General features: G+C 47.5%; 1 protein-coding gene and 2 long non-coding RNA genes across 3 annotated transcripts; 1 reads left to right on the top strand and 2 right to left on the bottom strand.

Annotated features, from left to right (window-relative positions):
* Window positions 1–843: 843 nt before the first annotated feature.
* Window positions 844–1983, bottom strand: LOC135824080 (decapping and exoribonuclease protein-like). Its single transcript, XM_065337125.1, has one exon. The coding sequence runs from the start codon at window positions 1981–1983 to the stop codon at window positions 844–846; it is 1140 nt and encodes a 379-aa protein (XP_065193197.1).
* Window positions 1984–3656: 1673 nt separating this feature from the next.
* On the top strand, window positions 3657–5200 carry LOC135810463 (uncharacterized). The gene is made up of 2 exons (XR_010552320.1): window positions 3657–3988; window positions 4674–5200. It is a non-coding gene; the product is annotated as an uncharacterized LOC135810463 (long non-coding RNA).
* A 5647-nt stretch (window positions 5201–10847) lies between these two features.
* LOC135810458 (uncharacterized) lies at window positions 10848–14266 on the bottom strand. The gene is made up of 2 exons (XR_010552319.1): window positions 13679–14266; window positions 10848–12522 (listed from the first exon to the last, which is right to left on the bottom strand). It is a non-coding gene; the product is annotated as an uncharacterized LOC135810458 (long non-coding RNA).
* Between the last annotated feature and the right edge of the window lie 8691 nt (window positions 14267–22957).

Below are 22957 nucleotides of genomic sequence, written 5' to 3'. Positions count from 1 at the left end.
GATTATCTTGCAGTGGCTGAGTATTGCTGATACAATAGAGCTCAAGACTAGGAAATAAACGCTGCTTGTTAAACAATATTTTAAGAAGAGATTTATGTTGGATTTCAAGTTTGTTCACAAGATGTTGACTTAGACTACACCAAGACTGACATGCATACTGGAAAATAGGTAATAGATACGAGCGATAAAACATAGAACGGCATGTATTTGGCAAATGAGAACGATGAGGATATAGTATGCCGAGAACACTACTAGTTTTCTTGCAAATATAGTCTACATGAGGAGCCCATGTTAGACAGTCGTCAATAGTTATACCAAGGTGCTTATGTTCATGGACAATTTCTATGGTCGATGAGGTGCCAGGACATGATAAAGACACATTGCAGAACTGATCACTAGCACCGCTACAGAAGAACATCACTTTGGTCTTACTAGTGTTCGGTCTCAGCTTCCAAGTCATGTGGTCATCTGATGACTGCCATGGAAACGAGCATTTGGAATGACAAGCAAAGAGGAACAATATGATCTGCTGAAATGGAAACGCAGGCTGTGTTATACACACGCGAGCATAAACACACACACACACACACACACACACACACACACACACACACACACACACACACAACACACAACACACAACACAGTATGCTCATTTTTGATCAAAGCCGAGCTTGGTCCAGGATTACAGCACCTCCGTTACAGCTGCTGTATGGATCAGGATGCACCAATGTCAGCCATGTAGAATGACAAGGCAGTTCCACTCATTATAATACTTGTTTTACTCTTGGTCAGACACATTCTGACATGGGTAGACCAGTGTGTCATGGCCCATCTATTGGTTCACTCACTTTTTGCTGCTGATTTCGTCTCCACAAACTCTGGAGTGAGAACGGCGGCGCTTTTATCGTCCAGCTTGACTTTGCGTAGTGTTATGCTGGTGAAGGGTGGTTGAAATGTGACTTCATACTGTACTTGCAGAGGGTCAGTCTCCTCGATGCATTCCCACAGCCAGTCGAAGAGGTCCTTAGCGAAATTCAGGCACCCAGAGTCACTCCAATAGTCCCTGCACATGCGAGGCAGGTCTGCAGTTTTGTAACTTTTGACGCTATGCACAATACCGTCGTCATCTCGGAATCCTATCAGAAGGTTTGGTACACCACTGCAGTAGCACTGAGCCCATGCATTGAGCAGCTTACGACGGTGGAACGTCTCCCTGTGTTGAGGCTTTGCCAATTCTCTCTGGATTTTCATCTCTACATAGTTGGAGTTGGAGGGTGGTGACTGGCCTGGTCGATCAAGCTCACCATCCACCTCCCCAGCCAATATGAAGCAATGTTCAGCCAGTTGCGTGTAGACCACGGTGTGAAATCCCGCGGTATCATTCGGCCTGCTGTTCAGTTCAGCTTCTGGAGTGATGGGGGCTGTGCAGTAGGATTCAAACCTAAAACCCCAGTGTGTCGTCTGTTGATCACGTGGGCTTAAACTGGAAAAGCTGTCCCACTTTGGAAACTGCACATCCTTGCACAGGTAAATAACGTTCCTAAATCGGCACACTTTGACACGCCATTCCTTGGGGTACCTGGCTTCCAACTCGTAGGGAGTTGTGAGTACATCTTTCATGACTCCTCGTTTCAAGACGAAGGTCGTGTCCGGAAACTCCTTCAGAACCGTATTGTTCGCCATGATCCATTCCAGAAGTGGCTTGATTCCCTCTGCTTTGATGTTATCCTCGTCTCTCCATTGAAAGTCTGCAGATCCTTCGTTCAAATCCCATGCTAGCGAACTCAAACCGCCATCTGGAACTTCCACGCAGCGACGAGCCTCTCGTCTGTCCATGAATATGGCACGCTTGTCATCCATGGAGAAACACCCAATCTCAACTGGGGGACGCAGAGACAGGTCGGATTTGTCAGCTCTGCGTCTGATGAGCAGCTGTGGGTTTTTAGCGCCACTCGCTGGCGCCTTCGTCGCAGCACTCATTCCTATTCAGGCAGGGTACCTTCAACAGCCAGCAGACTAGCGAGCGCTTCTCTGCCTCGATCAGTAGTCAGCTCAAATATCGTTGGTTACTACGGTATCGAGTGAGAACTGCGTAGGATCACTACCGCTCAGCAGAGAACCTTTTAAAAATTGCCAAACTAAATCCAACGTCGCCGACCCTGACATGGAACACAGTCATTAATTATTATATCGCTTCACCTGCCCACACATTTCGTATCTTTGCCCCGAATATGAACATTTCTACGATGGGCATACCAGTGGTACATGTAGTACCATGAAGCACACATACACGGACGACACAAGCAGGGTCGCTACAACCACTTGCACACCAACCGTGCAGCGAAATCCAAAACGAGTTGCGCTATGTCGTCGCACTGGAGCGATTCTCGAGTACGTAACTGCAGATCGACCAAGTCACAAAATAATAAACTAAGTATTTTTAATAAAGGTACTAACGTAACTAAGTAAAGCGAAAGGTCTTGATCAACCGTGCCCCATGTCACTGTCAGTTAGTACGACAGTAGCCATGTGTGACTATGACTACGAGACGTTGCAAACTCCGTGTCATACCGGTAGTCATACGCCTGTAAACATGGTAAAAGCATTGATGCACTTGCCGACTGGGCCATGGGGCACCCAGCTCTGGCGGATCAGGTTTGAGCTGACGAAGTCACAAGCCCTCACGATCACCCACCGACTCCCTCTTTCACATTCCAGGGGATAGATCATGATACCGGAGGTTAGGACCCCTAAAGAAAGGGTTTGTCCCATCGTTTGATCAGTCCTCACAACTGGGCACACAATACACACAGTTTCACTTGGTTTTTTGATATTTTCACTGCATTGCCATTGATGTTAGCAGGAGCGCTCCTACGACGTGCGCGAGTGTCGCCGCATTTGCTGCTTCCGACCCACGTGTGGATCAGCTGATGCAGAAACGGCAATGGCGGGAGCGGCAGCTGCGACAGTCGCTGTTGATGCTTCGCCTTCTTCTTCAGGAGCATCCGACGCTGCTGGAACATCGACATCATCATCCTGAGTCGACACCAGGTCGCCAGGAACATTCTCATCGCCCGAGTTCGTCTCCACTAACTCAAGTTGCTCTTCCTCCATCGTGAAAAATCAAACCCTAGATATAGGGCCTAGAAATTTTTACGACAGCGCTGCACTAAAACTAACCGTACTCGAAGAAAATACCAACAAAATTGTCACGGTCTTCAGCAAGAGAACCCTTCGTACATTCTACGTATGTGGGCACAGGCGTTGCCATAGCAGCCAAGTGGGCTCTCAAGAGAGCACAAGATAGAACGCGCGGCTAAATTATAAAATGCGTTGCATATAAAAGGGTTTGACAGGCGAAGGACTAAATTAAAGGGGCACTCCGGCTTCATTTTCGACGCCGAGTTTTCGATGCCAAGACGAAGGTAGGTGAAAGAGAAGACCCCTCGAACAAGAACGAGTCTCCAGAAGCGATCGAGTCGAGCAGGAAGACGACTTTTTGAATTTCGCCGAGCGAGCGCTGATGACGTAATGAGGGATTAGCTTGCCAGTGGAAATGCATCTGCGCACATACATTTCACATACTTTTTGGCCAATTTTCAATCGAAGAGGAGGTTGTTTTCTATGTTCTCTCAACGTCGTGAGCGATCCCGTCAAGTTCTATACCCTTCCAGGTACCCTGAAGGTCCTCCAGAGGAGAATTTATCTCCAGCGAAGCGTTGTTGATCCGCTAAATCCGTCTCGAGACATATTCACCCAGTGCAGTGCTGATAAATGTAGAATGTTGAATCTGTGATAATTGTTGACGATGGAGAGAGAGGCTGATAGCCGCTGTCGCAGGGAGAGTGAAGCTGCTGGAAGTAACAACGGGGAGCCCGTTTGTATCACCTGAACAACCAGACTTCAAAGCAGCTTGACCAAATCGGAGGGTGCCTCGGTGCTTATCGTGAATATTACACCGACATGAATTACTACAAGTACACTGGTGAGTTTTTATCTTGTTTTGTTCGTATGCTAGTACCCTGGCCTGGAGTTCTCGTTAGCAAATTCCTATTCCCCGGCGTTTTCTAAACATTCCGTGTAGTACTGAATACGTGATCAAGTATTCCGATTTGGGTAGATGTGGAATTTGGACATGCATTTTATAAAAAAATTCTATTTTCCCAATAGAGCGTTTGTAGTGAAATTCAAATGGTTGCCCAAATACAACGAAATTGATTCTGCAGTTCTACAACTTGTACTGAAATCCAGTCAAAGTAAAAATGATTCTTCATGACAGTTGGGGTCAATGAAATCTGATCCAGGCATAACGAATAGTGATGCCTGCCACCCCGAGAACGAATGCCCATTTGGTGGGGATACCTAAGTACTCGAAAGTGGTGCATGTTTCAATGTGGCATGGAAGTTTTATAATAATATTATGATCTCTGGTCAATGCAACATACGATAGCCATCATGAATTGCAGGCCTCGAACGCAACTCAGACCAGAATTGGCAGTTCCCTAAGTTTATAATTCCATGGCCCCAGCTGTGGTTATAGAAGTTTGTTTGCACATTATTCTTATAGTCGATAGGTTTATACTAATGGCCACAAACAGCGGCAGTTCAAACTTCACTGACGTGTTCATGAGCTGAGAGATTTCTCTCCACTATTTCTGTTGTGCATACAGGTCTGTCCAATATGCATTGACGGTATTGGGTATGGTATCTGCTCTGAGAAGGGAATCGCTGGAGCCACAGTCCAACTAGACAGGCTTTCAAGAAACAGAGAGGATCCATCTTTCCAAGCTGATACCTGATGTGTACCGACAGAATTCTCACGAGATACCTTACGGACAACGTGTGGTGTGTACTTCATAGTACTCCTTCGACTACTATCTAGAATCAAGTCGACCGAAACAAGTCAAACAACTCTGGCTTCAAACGAGCCGTCGATTAGACAAACAAAACATTCTCTCATATACTGGAGCACTCTGACAACTCACGACCTATTCCTAACGATTTCCACCGCTTATACATATGTAGAGTGCTGATTGGAATGTGCTCACAATCTCAACAATTCAGTGCTATAATTATTTGAACAATGTGTTAGAAATTATTCCACTTTTCCTTCCATAAATGTTGTATCCACATATAATCCACAGTGCTCCGAAGTTTCAGAGTTCTCAGGGTATCAAACAAAATTATTTCAAATACAGTGAAATTGTTCGTGGACATTATAGCGTAACTAATTTACGTGTAGTTCCCTGGTCCTTTTCTTTGCTATTAATTAATCCTTTGCTCTCTAGCCGCCTGCGAGTCCAACAGTGAAATTGTTAGTTCATTTTTATAATGTGGGTATGTGGGAGGGGGTTGAACATATTTTTTATATAAGGGACCTGCAACTGTAATACCACAGTACAGTAGCCGGCAAATATGTAGAAAACAGAAATGCATGTTCCCATCATTGTACATGGACGGGCGCAGCAGGCTGAAGCTATCAGCCAGAACAGGATTTACAATCACTTAGAGATACTTGAGCTATTCCAGTATTCTCCGTGAGCTGTCCCATTCCACAATGGTTCATGCCACCATTATTTCTGGTAGTATCCATGTGCATAGTTCCAAGACCATCTCGGATTCTTCAGCAATTTGCGCCACGGCAAAAGACAATGCTTGACTCGGTCACTGGGGCTGTCAAACTTCCCATCACAAATGAACTTCAATTTCTCATCTGTTTCAAGTATATGTACTGCCATGACTCGATCATGCTTCATCCACAGCTGGGCGAAGATTGTGGCGTTGAATTCCATAGCGCACCTTCTTGCTGCCATGCAGGAGTATGTTGAGAGAAGTGAACATATTTTTACTAAAAAACAACAGCCACTGAAGAGGATAGCAATAGCCTTGGGTGAATTTCCTGCAGGTACACGTTGTTGGTAGGTCTACTGGTCGGTCTCCATATCGTCAAGTTCAGAAATCACCTTTACTACACATCTTGTAGAAGGGATCCTGATCGAATAATTTTCTGGTCATAAAATTTACTAAACTGAGGGCGAGACAAATAGTCAGTACTCCCCGATTCCGTCAAGCTGCTTTGAAGTCTGGATGCACATGTGATGCTAACAAGCTCCCCGTTGTTACTTCCAGCAGCTTCACTTTCCCTGCGACAGCGGCTATCAACCTCTCTCTCCATCGTAGACAATTATCACAGATTCAACATTCTACATTTATCAGCACTGCACTGGGTGAATATGTCTCGAGACGAATTTAGCGGATCAACAACGCTTCGCTGGAGATAAATTCTCCTCTGGAGGACCTTCAGGGTACCTGGAAGGGTATAGAAGACGGGATCGCTCACGACGTTGAGAGAACATAGAAAACAACCTCCTCTTCGATTAAAAATTGGCCAAAAAGTATGTGAAATGTATGTGCGCAGATGCATTTCCACTGGCAAGCTAATCCCTCATTACGTCATCAGCGCTCGCTCGGCGAAATTCAAAAGTCGTCTTCCTGCTCGACTCGATCGCTTCTGGAGACTCGTTCTTGTTCGAGGGGTCTTCTCTTTCACCTACTTTCGTCTTGGCATCGAAAACTCGGCGTCGAAAATGAAGCCGGAGTGCCCCTTTAAAGGGGAAGTATACCCTAAAATCAAATTTTCACCAGTTGTAGTCTTCTGGGTGCTGAGTCGAATGGTCTTGGTCCGAGGAAGCTGCGACGCTCCCTTCCTACTTGAATCCCAATCGAACTCGCGCACTTCCACCGAAACTGGGTGACTGCGCCCTACTAGATGGGGATTTGTATGCAAAATGTCACTAAAAGCGCCATTTCGTTCTTATAAAAGCACGGATGACCGCGATTGGCCCATATGTTGTAGTCTTTTGGACGCTGAGTCGACTGGTTTTGGTCCGAAAAGGCTGCGATGCAGCGTTCCTCCTTTATTCCCAATCGAACATGGTTGAACAAGCGGTCACGTGCTCCTGCGTACACCAGTCAGCTGGTCACCGTGCCTGCAGGGTACAACTTACTAGCCTGTTTGACCTTTTTTGGGTGCAGTCCTGTCACTCGAGTTGAACTCGAGTTGAACCTTGGTGTGAAAGTTGTCACCTGCTGGCGCGGTGACCAGGTGATTTGGGCACCCAGGAGCACGTGACCGCTTGTTCAACCATGTTCGATTGGGAATAAAGGAGGAACGCTGCATCGCAGCCTTTTCGGACCAAAACCAGTCGACTCAGCGTCCAAAAGACTACAACATATGGGCCAATCGCGGTGATCCGTGCTTTTATAAGAACGAAATGGCGCTTTTAGTGACATTTTGCATACAAATCCCCATCTAGTAGGGCGCAGTCACCCAGTTTCGGTGGAAGTGCGCGAGTTCGATTGGGATTCAAGTAGGAAGGGAGCGTCGCAGCTTCCTCGGACCAAGACCATTCGACTCAGCACCCAGAAGACTACAACTGGTGAAAATTTGATTTTAGGGTATACTTCCCCTTTAAAGGGACCGTCACTTAATTTTTGCCGACTACCCGCCAAAAAAATCTTTTCGTTTCACGTGTCAGACACGTCCGCGAGCGCGTACGACTCGCGCTCGCCGCGCCCGCACGGGTGTTTGCAGTGCATGAACTCTGGCCAGTCGTCCCCGTACGCAAAATGCGTACGCATTTGGATCTACCGTACATTTCCTCGTGTTTTGGGCGAATCTGAGTGGTACGACGCTGTCGAATAGGGCCTGAATTTGCCCTGAACCAGCCGCTATCGAAGTAAAATTAGGTGTTTTGAAGACCACACGGAAACACTGCGGCCATGTCTTCTTTCCTGCGTCGTTTGTTTGAAAATCGGAGTGTTTTTGAGCTCGTAGTTTCGTCTCGTTGTGGAATGGCGGTGCGTACATTCTTCTTAGAATTACCAAAGTCACACCCCCGTTTATTACATTACTAGGAGTTTTGCCGGCAGCCACGATAGTTTTTATCCCTGCTTCCATACATCCTTTCATCGAACAGCCAAACGAAACTTTGTGGCGCGCCTTAGTTTTTTGTGGCGCGGGGGTCTCAAGTTTGTCACTTCGAGTTGTACACAACAGCCGCATCATCTCAAAGGACCAAAAAAACCAAGTGAGCAAAGTATTTCAACGTTGCGATTATGCCTGGCCTACTGTGAAGATGGAGACTTCTACTCGGTAGCAGATACTCATATCAATAAGCTGGGAGGGAGAGCGTGGAGAGTAAAATGTTGGGATGAAAAGAGCGACATTCTCTCTCGGAAAAGGTCGTCGTTCCCACACACGTACACTTGCTTTACCCAAATCTGCAGAAGGCTAGATTTTGCATGCACGTGCGAGATTCGCATCCGCCGCACATAGGCAGAGTCGAAATTTTTCTACTCTCGGATTTGCCGCCATCTTGACGAGTGGCCGCTGCGAAACACCCGTGCCCGTGCTACCTTTCACGTCAAGCAATCTGTTCACGCCACATGGCTGGATAGCGCGTACATGCAAACATGATTGAAGACTTGCAAAATCAAATTTTTTTACAAGTCCAGGCGCTAGGGCTAGGCAGTACTAATCTAATGCCTAATGCCCAGGCAGCTGACTTTATTTTCGGAGAAACACTACTCACTGTAGTAAAAAGTAACAATGAATAGCGATAATTATAATCATCTAGGAAGGATCGCTACCCTAACGCGAAGGAAAGGCCTTGCGCGGCTGCTCTACGAAGTGCTGAAGAAAGACTCATCAAAGTTAGTTGGTGGACGAACAACTCGCTGGCGCCGGAAAACTTGGCCCCCAACGATGGTGTTTGGTGAATCATCAAGCATAATGTCTTGTAGCAGTGTTCACTGAGGAAGGAGAACGCTCTAGCCGCTGCTGTTGTCCGTTTCATCCACGTTGGGCGTTAGCTGCACCGCGCCTATTGTGTTTTAGTATTCCATGGACACACATTAGCATTCAGAGCGATTGTGGAGCCACAATTTACTTCACACAGCGTTGTATTGTCCACGAGCGCAAACTTCATTATCAGCAGTAACTGTTACTCTTCATCCTACATGTAGACTTGGAGTATACACGGCCTTGTCACGACAGCGACAGCTCTACAGAGTGTTCAAGTGAGAAACATTAATTTCAATTGTTGGTGGACGAATAAATGACTGGTTCCGAAAAACGCGGCCTGCACCGATGGTGTTTGGTGGTTCATCAAACAGGGTGACCAGCAGTGTTCACCGAGGAAGGAGAATACACTCGCCACCACTCCGATTCATCCAAGTGGGCGTTAGCTGCGCCGCGCCTATTGTGTTTTAGTATTCCATGGACGCACACTAGCGTTCTCAGCGATTGTGGAGCCACAACATATCTTCATGCGGCGTTGCACTGTCCAAGAGCAGAAACGTCAGCAGTGACCCATCATCATACATGTAGATTTGGAGTATACACACCATGCGCCAATGGGCCTTGGCACAACAGCGGCAGCTCTGCGGAGTGTTCAAGTGAGAAACATTTGTTTCGACTTTTGGTGGACGAGCAAATCGTCGGTGCTGAAAAACGTGGCCTGCGCCGATGGTGTTTGAACCATCGAGGGCTCCGGAAGCAGCAGCTGAGCCAGATCAGCCAGTCTTGCCAACTCTCAGTTGCCGGACTCCGTGCTGCAGCTAGCAGCACTGGCACCAGCCGGAAATATTTTTCCGCCGATACCCGTTACTTCCAGTTCTGTCAAGGGCATGACTGGAATCCATTGCCAGGTGATGACTTTTTACTTTATGTGTTATTTTGCTGCCGAGTTGTTCAGAACTTTTCAGCCCCGATCTGTCCATGTCTACATGTCGGCCATCCGCAAACTTCATGTGGAAGTAAATAGTTGGCTTTACCTACCCGTCAGGCCCAATGACTCTCCTCGCAAGGTTCCTGTCGGGCATCAACAGGTCATCATCGACACAGCGTCATCGCCTGCTGATAACCACTCAACTTCTCAGGGAGATTAGCCGGCATGTTGCCTTTCCACGGATGTGGCACCCTCATGACAAGGCCATGCTAAGGGCAAACTGACTGCTTGATTTTAGCTTTACATTACCGCAGTCAGTCCAGCACAATACGCCAATCGTATTTCACTATTACTCGCGTGTCATAATTGGGGATATGGGGTGCTCCGCCCTATATCCCTGATATGCCAACTAGACGAAAAGTGTGTTCTGAGCCTGTATCGCGTATAATAGGCTCATCGTAAAACATATAATAAAAGTCTTAAAAATCAGGGTTCACGTGACACTCGGGTTCCAGCCAAGTTTTCCGCGTCCGCAGGAACGCTACCCCACTCTTGAATCATAGCATAGTGGACTCTGCAATGAACAGATAATGAAACTCCCTGCAGATTTACTAAGGTCATCTCTGGTGACTGGTCTTGGGGCACCGTGGAAGCTGTGACTGGTTGCCAAGTTTAGTTTTGTGACTGATCATCGGGCATTTGTGACTACTTCGAAGCACAGCTCTGATTGATCACAGAGTCTTACTGTTGTGAATATTTATATCGATTGAGAAGTCAAGCAGCCACGGGGCGCTGGCCTTGCAGCTGTGAGTATGCATACGGTACATATTCACATGACTCTATTGTATGCTGGACACTGCTGGTCCATTGTTGCAGTGTGTAAGTGAACTGCGGAACCTATTCCGTGATGAAACACCTACTCTTGAATGACTGAATGTTTGAGCTAATAGTCTTTTACTTCACTCTCATGCTGCTCATATAATTATACCATACGCCAGAAGACCCTAAGTTAGTTCTAAGATTTTGTGGACCATGTGACCATGTGGTACTTTCACTCTACAGCCAAGTCAACCTCTTCGTCAACACACAGGGTTTTCCTCAGACACAAGCGAATGGTTTACTCCACTCTGGAGAAGAACACAGTTTGCTCTCTCGAACACCAACCGCAGATAACTACGGAATGTAGGAAGTGTAACAACTGCTAGAATATTGAACTGTCGTCCACACAAAACAAATATAGACAACTGAAAACCAAAACACATGCAACTGCCAACATGCATGTAACAGCGACTGCAAGCCAGAACTACAGACTCCGCGCAGGGAGGAACGGGGAAACAGAGGTAACGCTTCCGACTCCGAGAGCTTCGAATAGCAGCGGACAAAACAATACATCAACCTTGCGTGTCACCTTGCGCTACCGCAAACGAACACCTATGGATGCACAGTGCAGCACAGACTCAGTGCATGCACGGTGTAATAACTGGAGTACATGTGAACCGACAACGGTCACCTTGTACCCTATGCAGTAAGTTACATAGGCGGTGCCAACAAAAGAGCAGGGTTCGTGTATCGTGCACACTCCAATGGCACAGCAGAAAATGTTCTCACCAATAGCCACTGCTAGCTGTTTTGTCATCTTGCTGTGCCAAATGATGCTGTATAGACGCGCCAAGCAGAAATGGACTGCTTACGAGCGTGAACAGGCTGGATGGGGTGACTGATGGACTGTCGGAGTTGGTTAACCACAGAAATCGTGTCGCATCTCTGTATGCTGGGTTGGCACTGATTTGTAAAATGGCCTTCTCAGTATCGCAGGTCATGACGATTGGTGGCAGGCAAAATCGTAGAACAATGATGAATTGCCTAATGGCTAGGTCGTTGTTAGTAAGATTGCCTGAATCCTGGATATCAACACAGTCTAGGTCCCACAGATCTGGGATGGTGCAGGAGTCGGAAGTTGCATCAGTTAGAGAAACGATAGCTGGCATGGCTGCTCATCGGCGTAGCTGAGTGCTTGGAGTGACGTGTTTGGCCAGTCACCACAAAACCGACTGTGGTAGGCAGAACCTGTAGTCCTGGCGGAAGTCCTCTGGTGCTCTCCGTCAAAACTCCCAGAGGAAATCTGCACCGATCAAGACGACTGACTATCTTACGGTCAATGGCGATACTGGTTGATGCTGCACTACCTGCTGTTGCGCTAGATGCTGGTACCTTGTCAGCCACAGGCTGGTCAGCTACTATGTTGGTACTGCTGTCAGATTTCTGTTGAGATTCAGGGCAGATCGTGACATGATGGTGACTCTGATTGGTGACCCATGCGAGAACACACATTACACTTGCGGGTGGCCTTGCACTGAGTTGACCGGTGCCCTGTGCGCAAACACACAAAGCAACGCTTCTGTTCAATCAGTTATTCTTTCCGCTGTGCTACTGTTGTGTATTTCGCGCAGCTCTTGTCCAGGTGAGATCCGCCGCAGAATGCACACCCTCTCATACTGCTGGCATTCCAGTTACCATCAGACCGCTTCCTTCTGGTGAACTTGCATGCGCCTGTCACCAGTGCACCTGCAGAATAGTGAGTGACATCTTCTGCTGTAGTACCGCCTGTGTTTGTGCGGCGCAGAAAGGCGTCTTGCATGATAACTCCTAATGATAACATAACGCTTCAGTGCTGTTCTGAAGTCGTTCAGTTTCCATTGTGTCCCTGCATCTGAAAAGCCTCGCGATTCGTCCAGTTGAATCAGCGTTCGGCATGATCCGTATCTTGGTCACAGCACCATGTGACGATCTGGTGACATCAGACGGATATAATACACAAGAGACAGTTGTGATATTTCTACGTTGTGTTTACTTCAGATACATAATCTAAATAAAAGGGGGTTTGTCAACCGACAACCGCTCTATTTAGTTGCTATTCACTCTTTAGATGAAAATTCTTTTATTAATTATGTCGAAAAATTATGCGGTTGTCAGTTGACAACCACCCTTTTATTTACGATGCAGTTGCGTGATGTCCACCACTTTCTGTACATAAGTCATAATCTAAGAGTCCTAAAACAGCCACTGACTTCCAACTACCAAGGGAAAGCAAGCCCAAGCGCACATATAATATCGTAGTGCTGCCAGCTCTACTACTAGTAGAGCTGGCAGGCAAGGCATGATCAGGGGTTCAGGCCCTGCCTGTAAGCGCTCTGATTGGCTCAAACCCTGGCAACAATCACATGACATGTCTGAAAGTACAAGCAGTTGCGATTTATGCTGAAGTTCAAACTGACGGAACACGTGCAGCGCTACACCATGAACCGTGTGGAAACAAAAATAAGTAGAGGAGACACGGGATAACAGACATGAACTCAGGGTCAAACTGATAACTGTGAAACGAGGTTACGTGAATGCATGCAGTATATGGAGACAAAACAACTGAGTCACAGAATTCAGTACGTAACAAGTACTACACACTAACCTCGTACATGAGAATGTCACGACACCATTTGAGGCCTCGTTTACACGACAACGATTGAAAAACGTTTTTGTCAAAAACGTTTTCAAAAGAATACGCTTCCATAGATTTTGATAAGAGCGTTTACACGACAACGCTGAAAAACGTTTCAAAAACGTTTCAAACGAAAAACGGCCTCAAAGTGTTTTTCAATCGTTTTCGTTCCGTTTCGTTCTCGTGTAAACGGCAAAAACGTTTTACTAGTACGAGCCTTGTACTCAAAACATGCCGCCGCCAGCCTGCGCCAGGCCAACTTTTTGCACGTGACCATTGCGCACCGAAAAAAGTGTTGCAGTGTACACGATTATCGTTTTCGTGTAAACAGCAAAAACGTTTCGAAAACGATTGAAAAACGTTTTTCAATCGTTGTCGTGTAAATGAGGCCTGAATTAGCTCTTACACCCCACTTATGTTTCAGTCAGTAAGAGTACACATGCGTACTTACGTTGACTCTATTTTATCTGACTTGCTTAACACCATCGTTGTGAGCCTTCGGCACTTGCGAATACACAGGACAGATAAGATAGCAGCAAGAGCATCTCCCCGCTCTGTTAAAAACCCCTTGAGCGCGGGGCTGTTTGTCAGTGCACCACGTAAGAAAAATGGTCTTTTTTGAAAATTTTCAAACCTTGGCTATGTCAAGTCGTGAAATCTTTGGGAGCCACAACCACAGGCAGTAGTAGGTAGGACCCAGACCAGCACTCGACAACAAGAACAAAAGCGAAAATCGGCCAAGGCACGCCAGGCCGAGCGGCATACTCAGGTCGATTTTTGAGAAATTGCACCAATTGCGTGGTATGCGCGCGTAAAAAAGGAGAAAAAAAGAGCTGTGCTGATCGCTGTACATTGACAGCTGGGAACTGAACCCGGTACCTCTCGTACACAAGGCATAGACACTACCAATCGGCTAACAGACCTGAAGACTGAAGATACGGGCCGTTAGTTTGAATATAAGCGCGTGACGTACTAGTACGTCATCCGTGGGGCACTGTGTGGGTGTTATGACGTACTAGTACGTCATCCGCGCTCAAGGGGTTAACACAGCTCAGACGCCATGCTTCATGATTGTGTGCCCATGGAATACAAGGACACAATAGACTTGGTGCAGCTAACGAAGTGGATGAACGGTCGACGGCCTGAGTGTTCTCTTTCCTCGATCAACACTGACAGTCACCACATACCATGCTTGATGTTTCAAGCACCATCGGCGCAGGCCACGTTTTTCACGATTTGTTCGTCCACCAAAAGTCGAAACAAATGTTTCTCACTTGAACACTCTGCAGAGCTGCCGCTGTTGTGCCAAGGCCCATTGGCGCATGGTGTGTATACTCCAAATCTACATGTATGATGATGGGTCACTGCTGACGTTCCTGCTCTTGGACAGTGCAACGCCGCATGAAGATATGTTGTGGCTCCACAATCGCTGAGAACGCTAGTGTGCGTCCATGGAATACTAAAACACAATAGGCGCGGCGCAGCTAACGCCCACTTGGATGAATCGGAGTGGTGGCGAGTGCATTCTCCTTCCTCGGTGAACACTGCTGGTCACCCTGTTTGATGAACCACCAAACACCATCGGTGCAGGCCGCGTTTTTCGGAACCAGTCATTTATTCGTCCACCAACAATTGAAATTAATGTTTCTCACTTGAACACTCTGTAGAGCTGTCGCTGTCGTGACAAGGCCGTGTATACTCCAAGTCTACATGTAGGATGAAGAGTAACAGTTACTGCTGATAATGAAGTTTGCGCTCGTGGACAATACAACGCTGTGTGAAGTAAATTGTGGCTCCACAATCGCTCTGAATGCTAATGTGTGTCCATGGAATACTAAAACACAATAGGCGCGGTGCAGCTAATGCCCAACGTGGATGAAACGGACAACAGCAGCGGCTAGAGCGTTCTCCTTCCTCGGTGAACACTGCTACAAGACATTATGCTTGATGATTCACCAAACACCATCGTTGGGGGCCAAGTTTTCCGGCGCCAGCGAGTTGTTCGTCCACCAACTAACTTTGATGAGTCTTTCTTCAACACTTCGTAGAGCAGCCGCGCAAGGCCTTTCCTTCGCGTTAGGGTAGCGATCCTTCCTAGATGATTATAATTATCGCTATTCATTGTTACTTTTTACTACAATGAGTAGTGTTTCTCCGAAAATAAAGTCAGCTGCCTGGGCATTACAATACGAAGTAGTGGTCGCGACTTCGGCGATGATTTGTAAGAAAGGGTTTGCTCCCCACACCGGTCCTCAGCCTACTCAAGCTCAACTGATGAGGGGTGAATTCCCCGAAACACTGTGTATTGAGCAGGGAGTGGTGCTTTCTTGCAGGTTTGCCAAGTCGAAGGTTCGATGGACTTCTCGTGTGCTCTGGATGGCAGTCGTGAGTCAGTCAAGTGTCAAGTAAAGTCGGCGGAATAGCGCGAGCTCCGGTGTGGGGAGCAAACCCTTTCTTACAAATCATCGCCGAAGTCGCGACCACTACTTCGTATTGTTGTGCCCAGCGCGGGCTTGCGACTAGTTGGTTTGGAGGTGACAGCGTTGCGAATGACCGAGGGTCCTCAACGTCTGGTCTCACCGTCCAGGAGCGACACTGACTCACGCTGCTATCTGGTGTTCACGAGGTGTTTGTCGCGCTGGAAATGGAGCGTCTCTGTAAGTTTGTATCCCTGGTGATGTTTGTGCCTGGAGAGCACTATATAAGTGGTGCTCTTCAGGCACAATCTTCCTCAGCCTACTCAAGCTCAACTGATGAGGGGTGAATTCCCCGAAACACTGTGTATTGAGCAGGGAGTGGTGCTTTCTTGCAGGTTTGCCAAGTCGAAGGTTCGATGGACTTCTCGTGTGCTCTGGATGGCAGTCGTGAGTCAGTCAAGTGTCAAGTAAAGTCGGCGGAATAGCGCGAGCTCCGGTGTGGGGAGCAAACCCTTTCTTGCCTGGGCATTAGGCATTAGTACCGCTCGCCCGCGCTACCTTTCACGTCAAGCAATCTGTTCACGCGACATGGCTGGATAGGGCTAGGCAGTACTGCCTAGCCCTGGCCCTAGCGCCTGGACTTGTAAAAAAATTGATTTTGCAAGTCTTCAATCATGTTTGCATGTACGCGCTATCCAGCCATGTGGCGTGAACAGATTGCTTGACGTGAAAGGTAGCGCGGGCGAGCGCGAGTCGTACGCGCTCGCGGACGTGTCTGACACGTGAAACGAAAAGGTTTTTTTGGCGGGTAGTCGGCAAAAATTAAAGCCAAAAAAGGGGCACTACGGCTTCATTTTCGACGCCGAGTTTTCGATGCCAAGACGAAGGTTGGTGAAAGAGAAGACCCCTCGAACAAGAACGAGTCTCCAGAAGCGATCGAGTCGAGCAGGAAGACGACTTTTGAATTTCGCCGAGCGAGCGCTGATGACGTAATGAGGGATTAGCTTGCCAGTGGAAATGCATCTGCGCACATACATTTCACACACTTTTTGGCCAATTTTCAATCGAAGAAGAGGTTGTTTGCTATGTTCTCCCAACGCCGTGAGCGATCCCGTCTTCTATACCCTTCCAGGTACCCTGAAGGTCCTCCAGAGGAGAATTTATCTCCATCAAAGCGTTGCTGATCCGCTAAATTCGTCTCGAGACATATTCACCCAGTGCAGTGCTGATAAATGTAGAATGTTGAATCTGTGATAATTGTCGACGATGGAGAGAGAGGCTGATAGCCACTGGCGCAGGGAGAGTGAAGCTGCTGGAAGTAACAACGGGGAGCCCGTTTGTATCACCTGAACAACCAGACTTCAAAGCAGCTTGACCAAATCGGAGGGTGCCTCGTTGCTTATCGTGAATATTACACCGACATGAATTACTACAAGTATACTGGTGAGTTTTTATCTTGTTTTGTTCGTATGCTAGTACCCTGGCCTGGAGTTCTCGTTAGCAAATTCCTATTCCCTGGCGTTTTCTAAACATTCCGTGTAGGACTGAATACGTGATCAAGTATTCCGATTTGGGTAGATGTGGAATTTGGAAATGTATTTTATAAAAAAATTCCTAATAGAGCGTTTGTAGAGAAATGGTTGCCCAAATACAACAAAATTTATTCTGCAGTTCTACAACTAACTTGTACTGAAATCCAGTCAAAGTAAAAATGATTCTTCATGACTGTTGGGGTCAATGAAATCTGATCCAGGCATAACGAATGTTGACGCCTGCCACCCCGGGAACGAATGCCCATTTGGTGGGGGATACCAAAGTACTCGAAAGTAGTGCGTGTTTCAATGTGGCATGGAAGTTTTATATGATCTCTGGTCAATGCAACATACGATAGCCATCGTGAATTGCAGGCCTCGAACGCAACTCCGACCAGAATTGGCAGTTCCCTAAGCTAGATGCTTTATAATTCCATGGCCCCAGCTGTAGTTATAGAGGTTTTTTTGCACATTATTCTTATAGTCGGTAGGCTTATACTGATGGCCACAAACAACGGCAGTTCAAACTTCACTGATGTGTTCATGAGCTGAGAGATTTCTCTCCACTATTTCTGTTGTGCACACAGGTCTGTCCAATATGCATTGACCGCATTGGCTATGGTACCTGCTCTGAGAAGGGAATCGCTGGAGCCACAGTCCAACTATACAGGCTTTCAAGAAACAGAGAGGAGCCATCTTTGCAAGCTGATACCTGATGTGTACCGACAGAATTCTCACGAGATACCTTACAGACTACGCCTGGTGTATACTTCATAGCACTCCTTCGACTACTGTCTAGAATCAAGTCGACTGAAACAAGTTCAAACAACTCTGGCTTCAAACGAGCCGTCGATTAGACAAACAAAACATTCTCTCATATACTAGAGCACTCTGACAACTCACGACCTATTCCTAACGATTGCCACTGCTTATAAATAATTATGTAGAGTACTGATTGGAATGTGCTCACAATCTCAACTATTCAGTGCTATAATTATTTGAACTATGTGTTCCTTCCATAAATGTTATATCCGCATATAATCCACAGTGCTGCAAAGTTTCAGAGTTCTCAGGGTATCAAACAAAATTATTTCAAATACAGTGAAATTGTTCGTGGACATTATAGCGTAACTTGTAGTTCCCTGGTCCTTTTCTCTACTGTGAATATATCGTATCTGGATATTAATATATCACCAATCCCTTTCGCCACCTTTGTAGCTGACACATTTGGCGCAAACACAGCACAGCACAGTATATTTGCTGCTCCTTTGTAGAGTGCACATCATTGCAAACCTGATGAGGGCTATATGCCGAAACGTTGTTTTAACTACGAAAATGTGTTCGAACGTTGCAGTGTAAATAGAAGGGAGCGAGTCCGCTCCATCTGTAATTCTGGTCCTTTTCTTTGCTATAAATCAATCCTTTGCTCTCTAGCCGCCGGCGAGTCCAACAGTGAAATTGTTAGTTCATATTTATGTGGGTATGTGTGTGTGTGTGGGGGGGGGGGGGGGGTTGAACATATTTCTATATAAGGAACCTGCACAGTACAGTAGATAGCAAATAATTATGTAGAAAACAGAAATACATGTTCCCATCATTGTACAAGGACGGGCGCAGCAGGCCGAAGCTATCAGCCAGAACAGGATTTACAATCGCCTAGAGATACTTGAGCTATTCCAGTATTCTCCGTGAGCTGTCCCATTCCACAATGGTTCATGCCACCATTATTTCTCGTAGTATCCATGTGCATAATTCCAAGACCATCTCGGATTCTTCAGCAATTTGTGCCACGGCAAAAGACAACGCTTGACTAAGTCACTGGGGCTGTCAAACTTCGCATCACAAATGAACTTCAATTTCTCATCTGGTTCAAGTATACATGTATGTACTGCCATGACTTGACCATGCTTCATCCACAGCTGGGCGAAGATTGTGGCGTTGAATTCCATAGCGCACCTTCTTGCTGCCATGCAGGAGTATGTTGAGAGAAGTGAACACATGTTTACTAAAAAAACAACAGCCACTGAAGAGGATAGCGTTAGCAATAGCCTTGGGTGAATTTCCTGCAGGTACACGTTGTTGGTAGGTCTACTGGTCGGTCTCCATATCGTCAAGTTCAGAAATCACCTGTACTACACATCTTGTAGAAGGGATCCTGATCGATGGCGAAATATTTCTGATCATAAAATTCACTAAACTAAGGGCGAGACAAATAGTCAGTACTCCCCGATTCCGTCTAGCTGCTTTGATCAAGTGATGCTAACAAGCTCCCCGTTGTTACTTCCAGCAGCTTCACTTTCCCTGCGACAGCGGCTATCAACCTTTCTGTCCATCGTCGACAATTATCACAGATTCAACATTCTACATTTGTCAGCACTGCACTGGGTGAATATGTCTCGAGACCAATTTAGCGGATCAACAACGCTTTGCTGGAGATAAATTCTCCTCTGGAGGACCTTCAGGGTACCTGGAAGGGTATAGAAGACGGGATCGCTCACGACGTTGAGAGAACATAGAAAACAACCTCCTCTTCGATTGAAAATTGGCCAAAATGTGTGTGAAATGTATGTGCGCAGATGCATTTCCACTGGCAAGCTAATCCCTCATTACGTCATCAGCGCTCGCTCGGCGAAATTCAAAAGTCGTCTTCCTGCTCGACTCGATCGCTTCTGGAGACTCGTTCTTGTTCGAGGGGTCTTCTCTTTCACCAACCTTCGTCTTGGCATCGAAAACTCGGCGTCGAAAATGAAGCCGGAGTGCCCCTTTAAGTGACGGTCCCTTTAGTCCTTCGCGTTTGACAGGCTATGCTTGAAGCAGCACATACTAGTACGGTCTCTCGCCATACGCGGTGCGCAGCGACTCGGCTTCTTCCGCAAGGCTGCCATCGCTCTCAACTCACGATGCCATGCCGTAGTGTACCGTGGGTTTGTTCGGCCGACCCTGGCATATGGGATGCTGGTATGGATGAGCGCAGCACCCTCCACACTATTACTATTAGCCAAGCTTACAGCCATCCAACGACATAGGGCACTCCATGTCATCGGTGATAGCTGCTACGTGCCCAGCCTGGACATCCGTCGCTCTGTTGCATGCTGCCCTCTGCTATCTGTTCAACTTCAAGCTCTGACTGCCAGTGACTGGTCCTGCCATGATCACAGCCCTCCTACCCCCGCCAGCTCCAGCCCCAGCCCGGGCCCGCACCCGAGCCAGCGTGCGCACCATTGCGAGCCACCACCCATTCCAGCTGACCAAGGCAAGACTGTACCACCTCATATCAGTCTAGCAACAATGACATGTCCTTCGGTCCTTACCCCATTACATGTTTGGTTGGTTGGCTGGTTTTTATTTTACTTCGCACATTCAAACGGGATAACGACCCAACAAAATGATGGCGAAGACTTAGCCTAGAAGTGGCTATGGAAGAATATAGTAAAGGCTATGGAAGCACATAGTAAGAGATTAGGATACTAAGCGAGTAAAGGGGGGGGGGGGGAGAATACGATGTATCTGTGATACTGCGCGAGGATTACTGAACTGCACGGGGAGGGAGAGCAGAGCGATCAGCAGCAACTCGAACTACTCCCTACAGGCGTATGGTACACATGCATGCTTTAAAAAACTCGTGTAGCCGGGTAATTTTGCGGACCTCACCAGGGAGAGCGTTCCACAGCAGAGCACCAGCAACAGAAAATCTCCGCTGATCGCAGCGGCTACGGTTTGCCTGGCTTAGTAGGCCATTTGACTGCTAATGGCGGGTAGGGGTGCCTTGTGCTGGGGTCAGAAGCTGGGCGAGCGCAGGGCTGGTGCGGGCTTGGATGCACCGCCAGATGGTGATCAATATTTTCTGCCTGTATTATAGCTCGCTTACACGGCACAGGGCGTGAGGAGTGAGCAGCGGCTGCATGGCTCTGTTTTGCGCGGTTTGCAGTCGTTTCAGTTGCCCCTCTCGCATTGCGGCTGAAAAGCAGCTGGAACCACAAAGCAGGTCGGGCATTATGACCGCCTTCACGTACACCTGACGAGAGCGTCTTGATAGGCTTCGGCGTGCGCGGCACAGGGCGCCAATTTTCTTGGCAACCTTGGTGACCACATAGTTTAGATGGGTGTCCCAATCTAGGCGATTCTCAAGGTGAACGCCGAGGTAGCGCGCAGAAGACGCTGAAGGGAGGAGACAGTCGCCGCTTTTGACTGTTACTTCCTGTACATGCTGGAAGCGATACAATCATGAAGTTAGAACCTTGCTCTTGGCGGCGTTCAAGATGAGGCCTCGAGACTTCAGCCAATCGGCCAGAGCAGTTGCCGCTATGGTGAGGGTTCTGGACGCTTCCGCCGCTGAGGCCTGGGAGTCGTGCAGGGCTATGTCATCTGCTAGTTGTACACTTGGCACAGGCGAGGAAACCAAAGGGACATCTCGTGCGTATAATTATACTGAAGAGGATAGGGCCGAGAACAGAGCATTGGGGCACTCCGCAGGTGCAAGCCAGAGCAGGGCTGGTTGAAGGCGAGATGAGGATCTGCTGCTTGCGGCCGAACAAGTAGACGACGAACCAACTGAGGGCATTTCCAGAAATTACAACCTCAAGGAGGTCTTGGATCAACTCGTCGTGGTGCACTTTGTCAAAAGCCTTCGACATGTCTTATAGGCACACTGACAGCCCTGTGATCTTGCCACTGTCTCTCGCCTTCTGCAGATTATCCGTCAGCACACAGAGGGCGTCTTCCGTAGAACATTTCTTGCGGAACGCAAATGATTGAGACATGGAATTGCCTCTCAGCCTCGATCCTCAGAGCTCGCCCCTCCCAGAAGTCCATGCAGTAGGTGTTGGCGGATAATGCCGGCATTATATCGAGCATTATACACCACCCGGAGCATTACGAGCATTATAAAGCATTACGAGGCCAAAAATGGCATTATACGACTTTCTACATGACTGCATAGTATTACAGTCATATTAGTAGATCTACACACATCGTCAATTCGTCATGTACAGATTCGTATCGGCTATAGCGTTGGTATTTGATTGGCAACATTTATTACGCGATGTATTACTACAACTAATTACTTACAAGCGATAGACCACCGACCGTACACATCATGCATGGTACCAAACAGATCGTGGCACGCAGTGCCAGGCGCAGTAGTGTACAGTCCAGCACAGTGTGGAAACTCTCGCAGAAACTTCCGGTCCCGGAAGTCTATCTTCGGCCAGCAACTAATACTTTTTGAAGATCCAGATAACAACGCCGAACCAACGAAACAAAATTTATGTGAGCCAGCATGGAACGGTGGAGGTGCGCACACGCACACAGACCTTACCCGGTTACAGTCCACAATGTAGTTACAAAAAAGCATTCTTCATCGAAGCAAGAGTCCATGTCTTTGTCGAAGAGTAACGCTGGACTTTCACCGGACATTGACCATTGTGTAAGACCAGCTAACTAGCAGCCAACGCTGATGGCTGACTCGCCGCGATGCCGTTCTTGGAATTGGGAGAAAGCTGGGCTTTCTCCAGATGAGCTTTTGGCGGAGTCCTCTGATGATAGTGACGTCGTCGAGGTGGAAACTGCAAATCCTGCCGCGATAGCGAGGAAGCGGTCTTTCCAGAAAACACTTCAAAACAGCTATTACCAAGTCTGAAAATGTTTCCAAAAGGACGCGAGTAGCTCATGGACAGAGCACTGAAGTGGCCATCAGTGCCGAAACACTGGCGGGTGCGGGAGTTCCCAGATTAGCCGCTCAAAAGAGACTATGGCAAGTTAGTGTGCCTGGCATGCCATACA

This window comes from Sycon ciliatum, chromosome 1 (genome assembly GCF_964019385.1).
Source record: "Sycon ciliatum chromosome 1, ocSycCili1.1, whole genome shotgun sequence".
In the NCBI taxonomy this organism is placed as follows: domain Eukaryota; kingdom Metazoa; phylum Porifera; class Calcarea; order Leucosolenida; family Sycettidae; genus Sycon; species Sycon ciliatum.
Note: the sequence above shows the minus strand (reverse complement) of the source record. Positions and strands in the feature narration are given on the sequence as shown.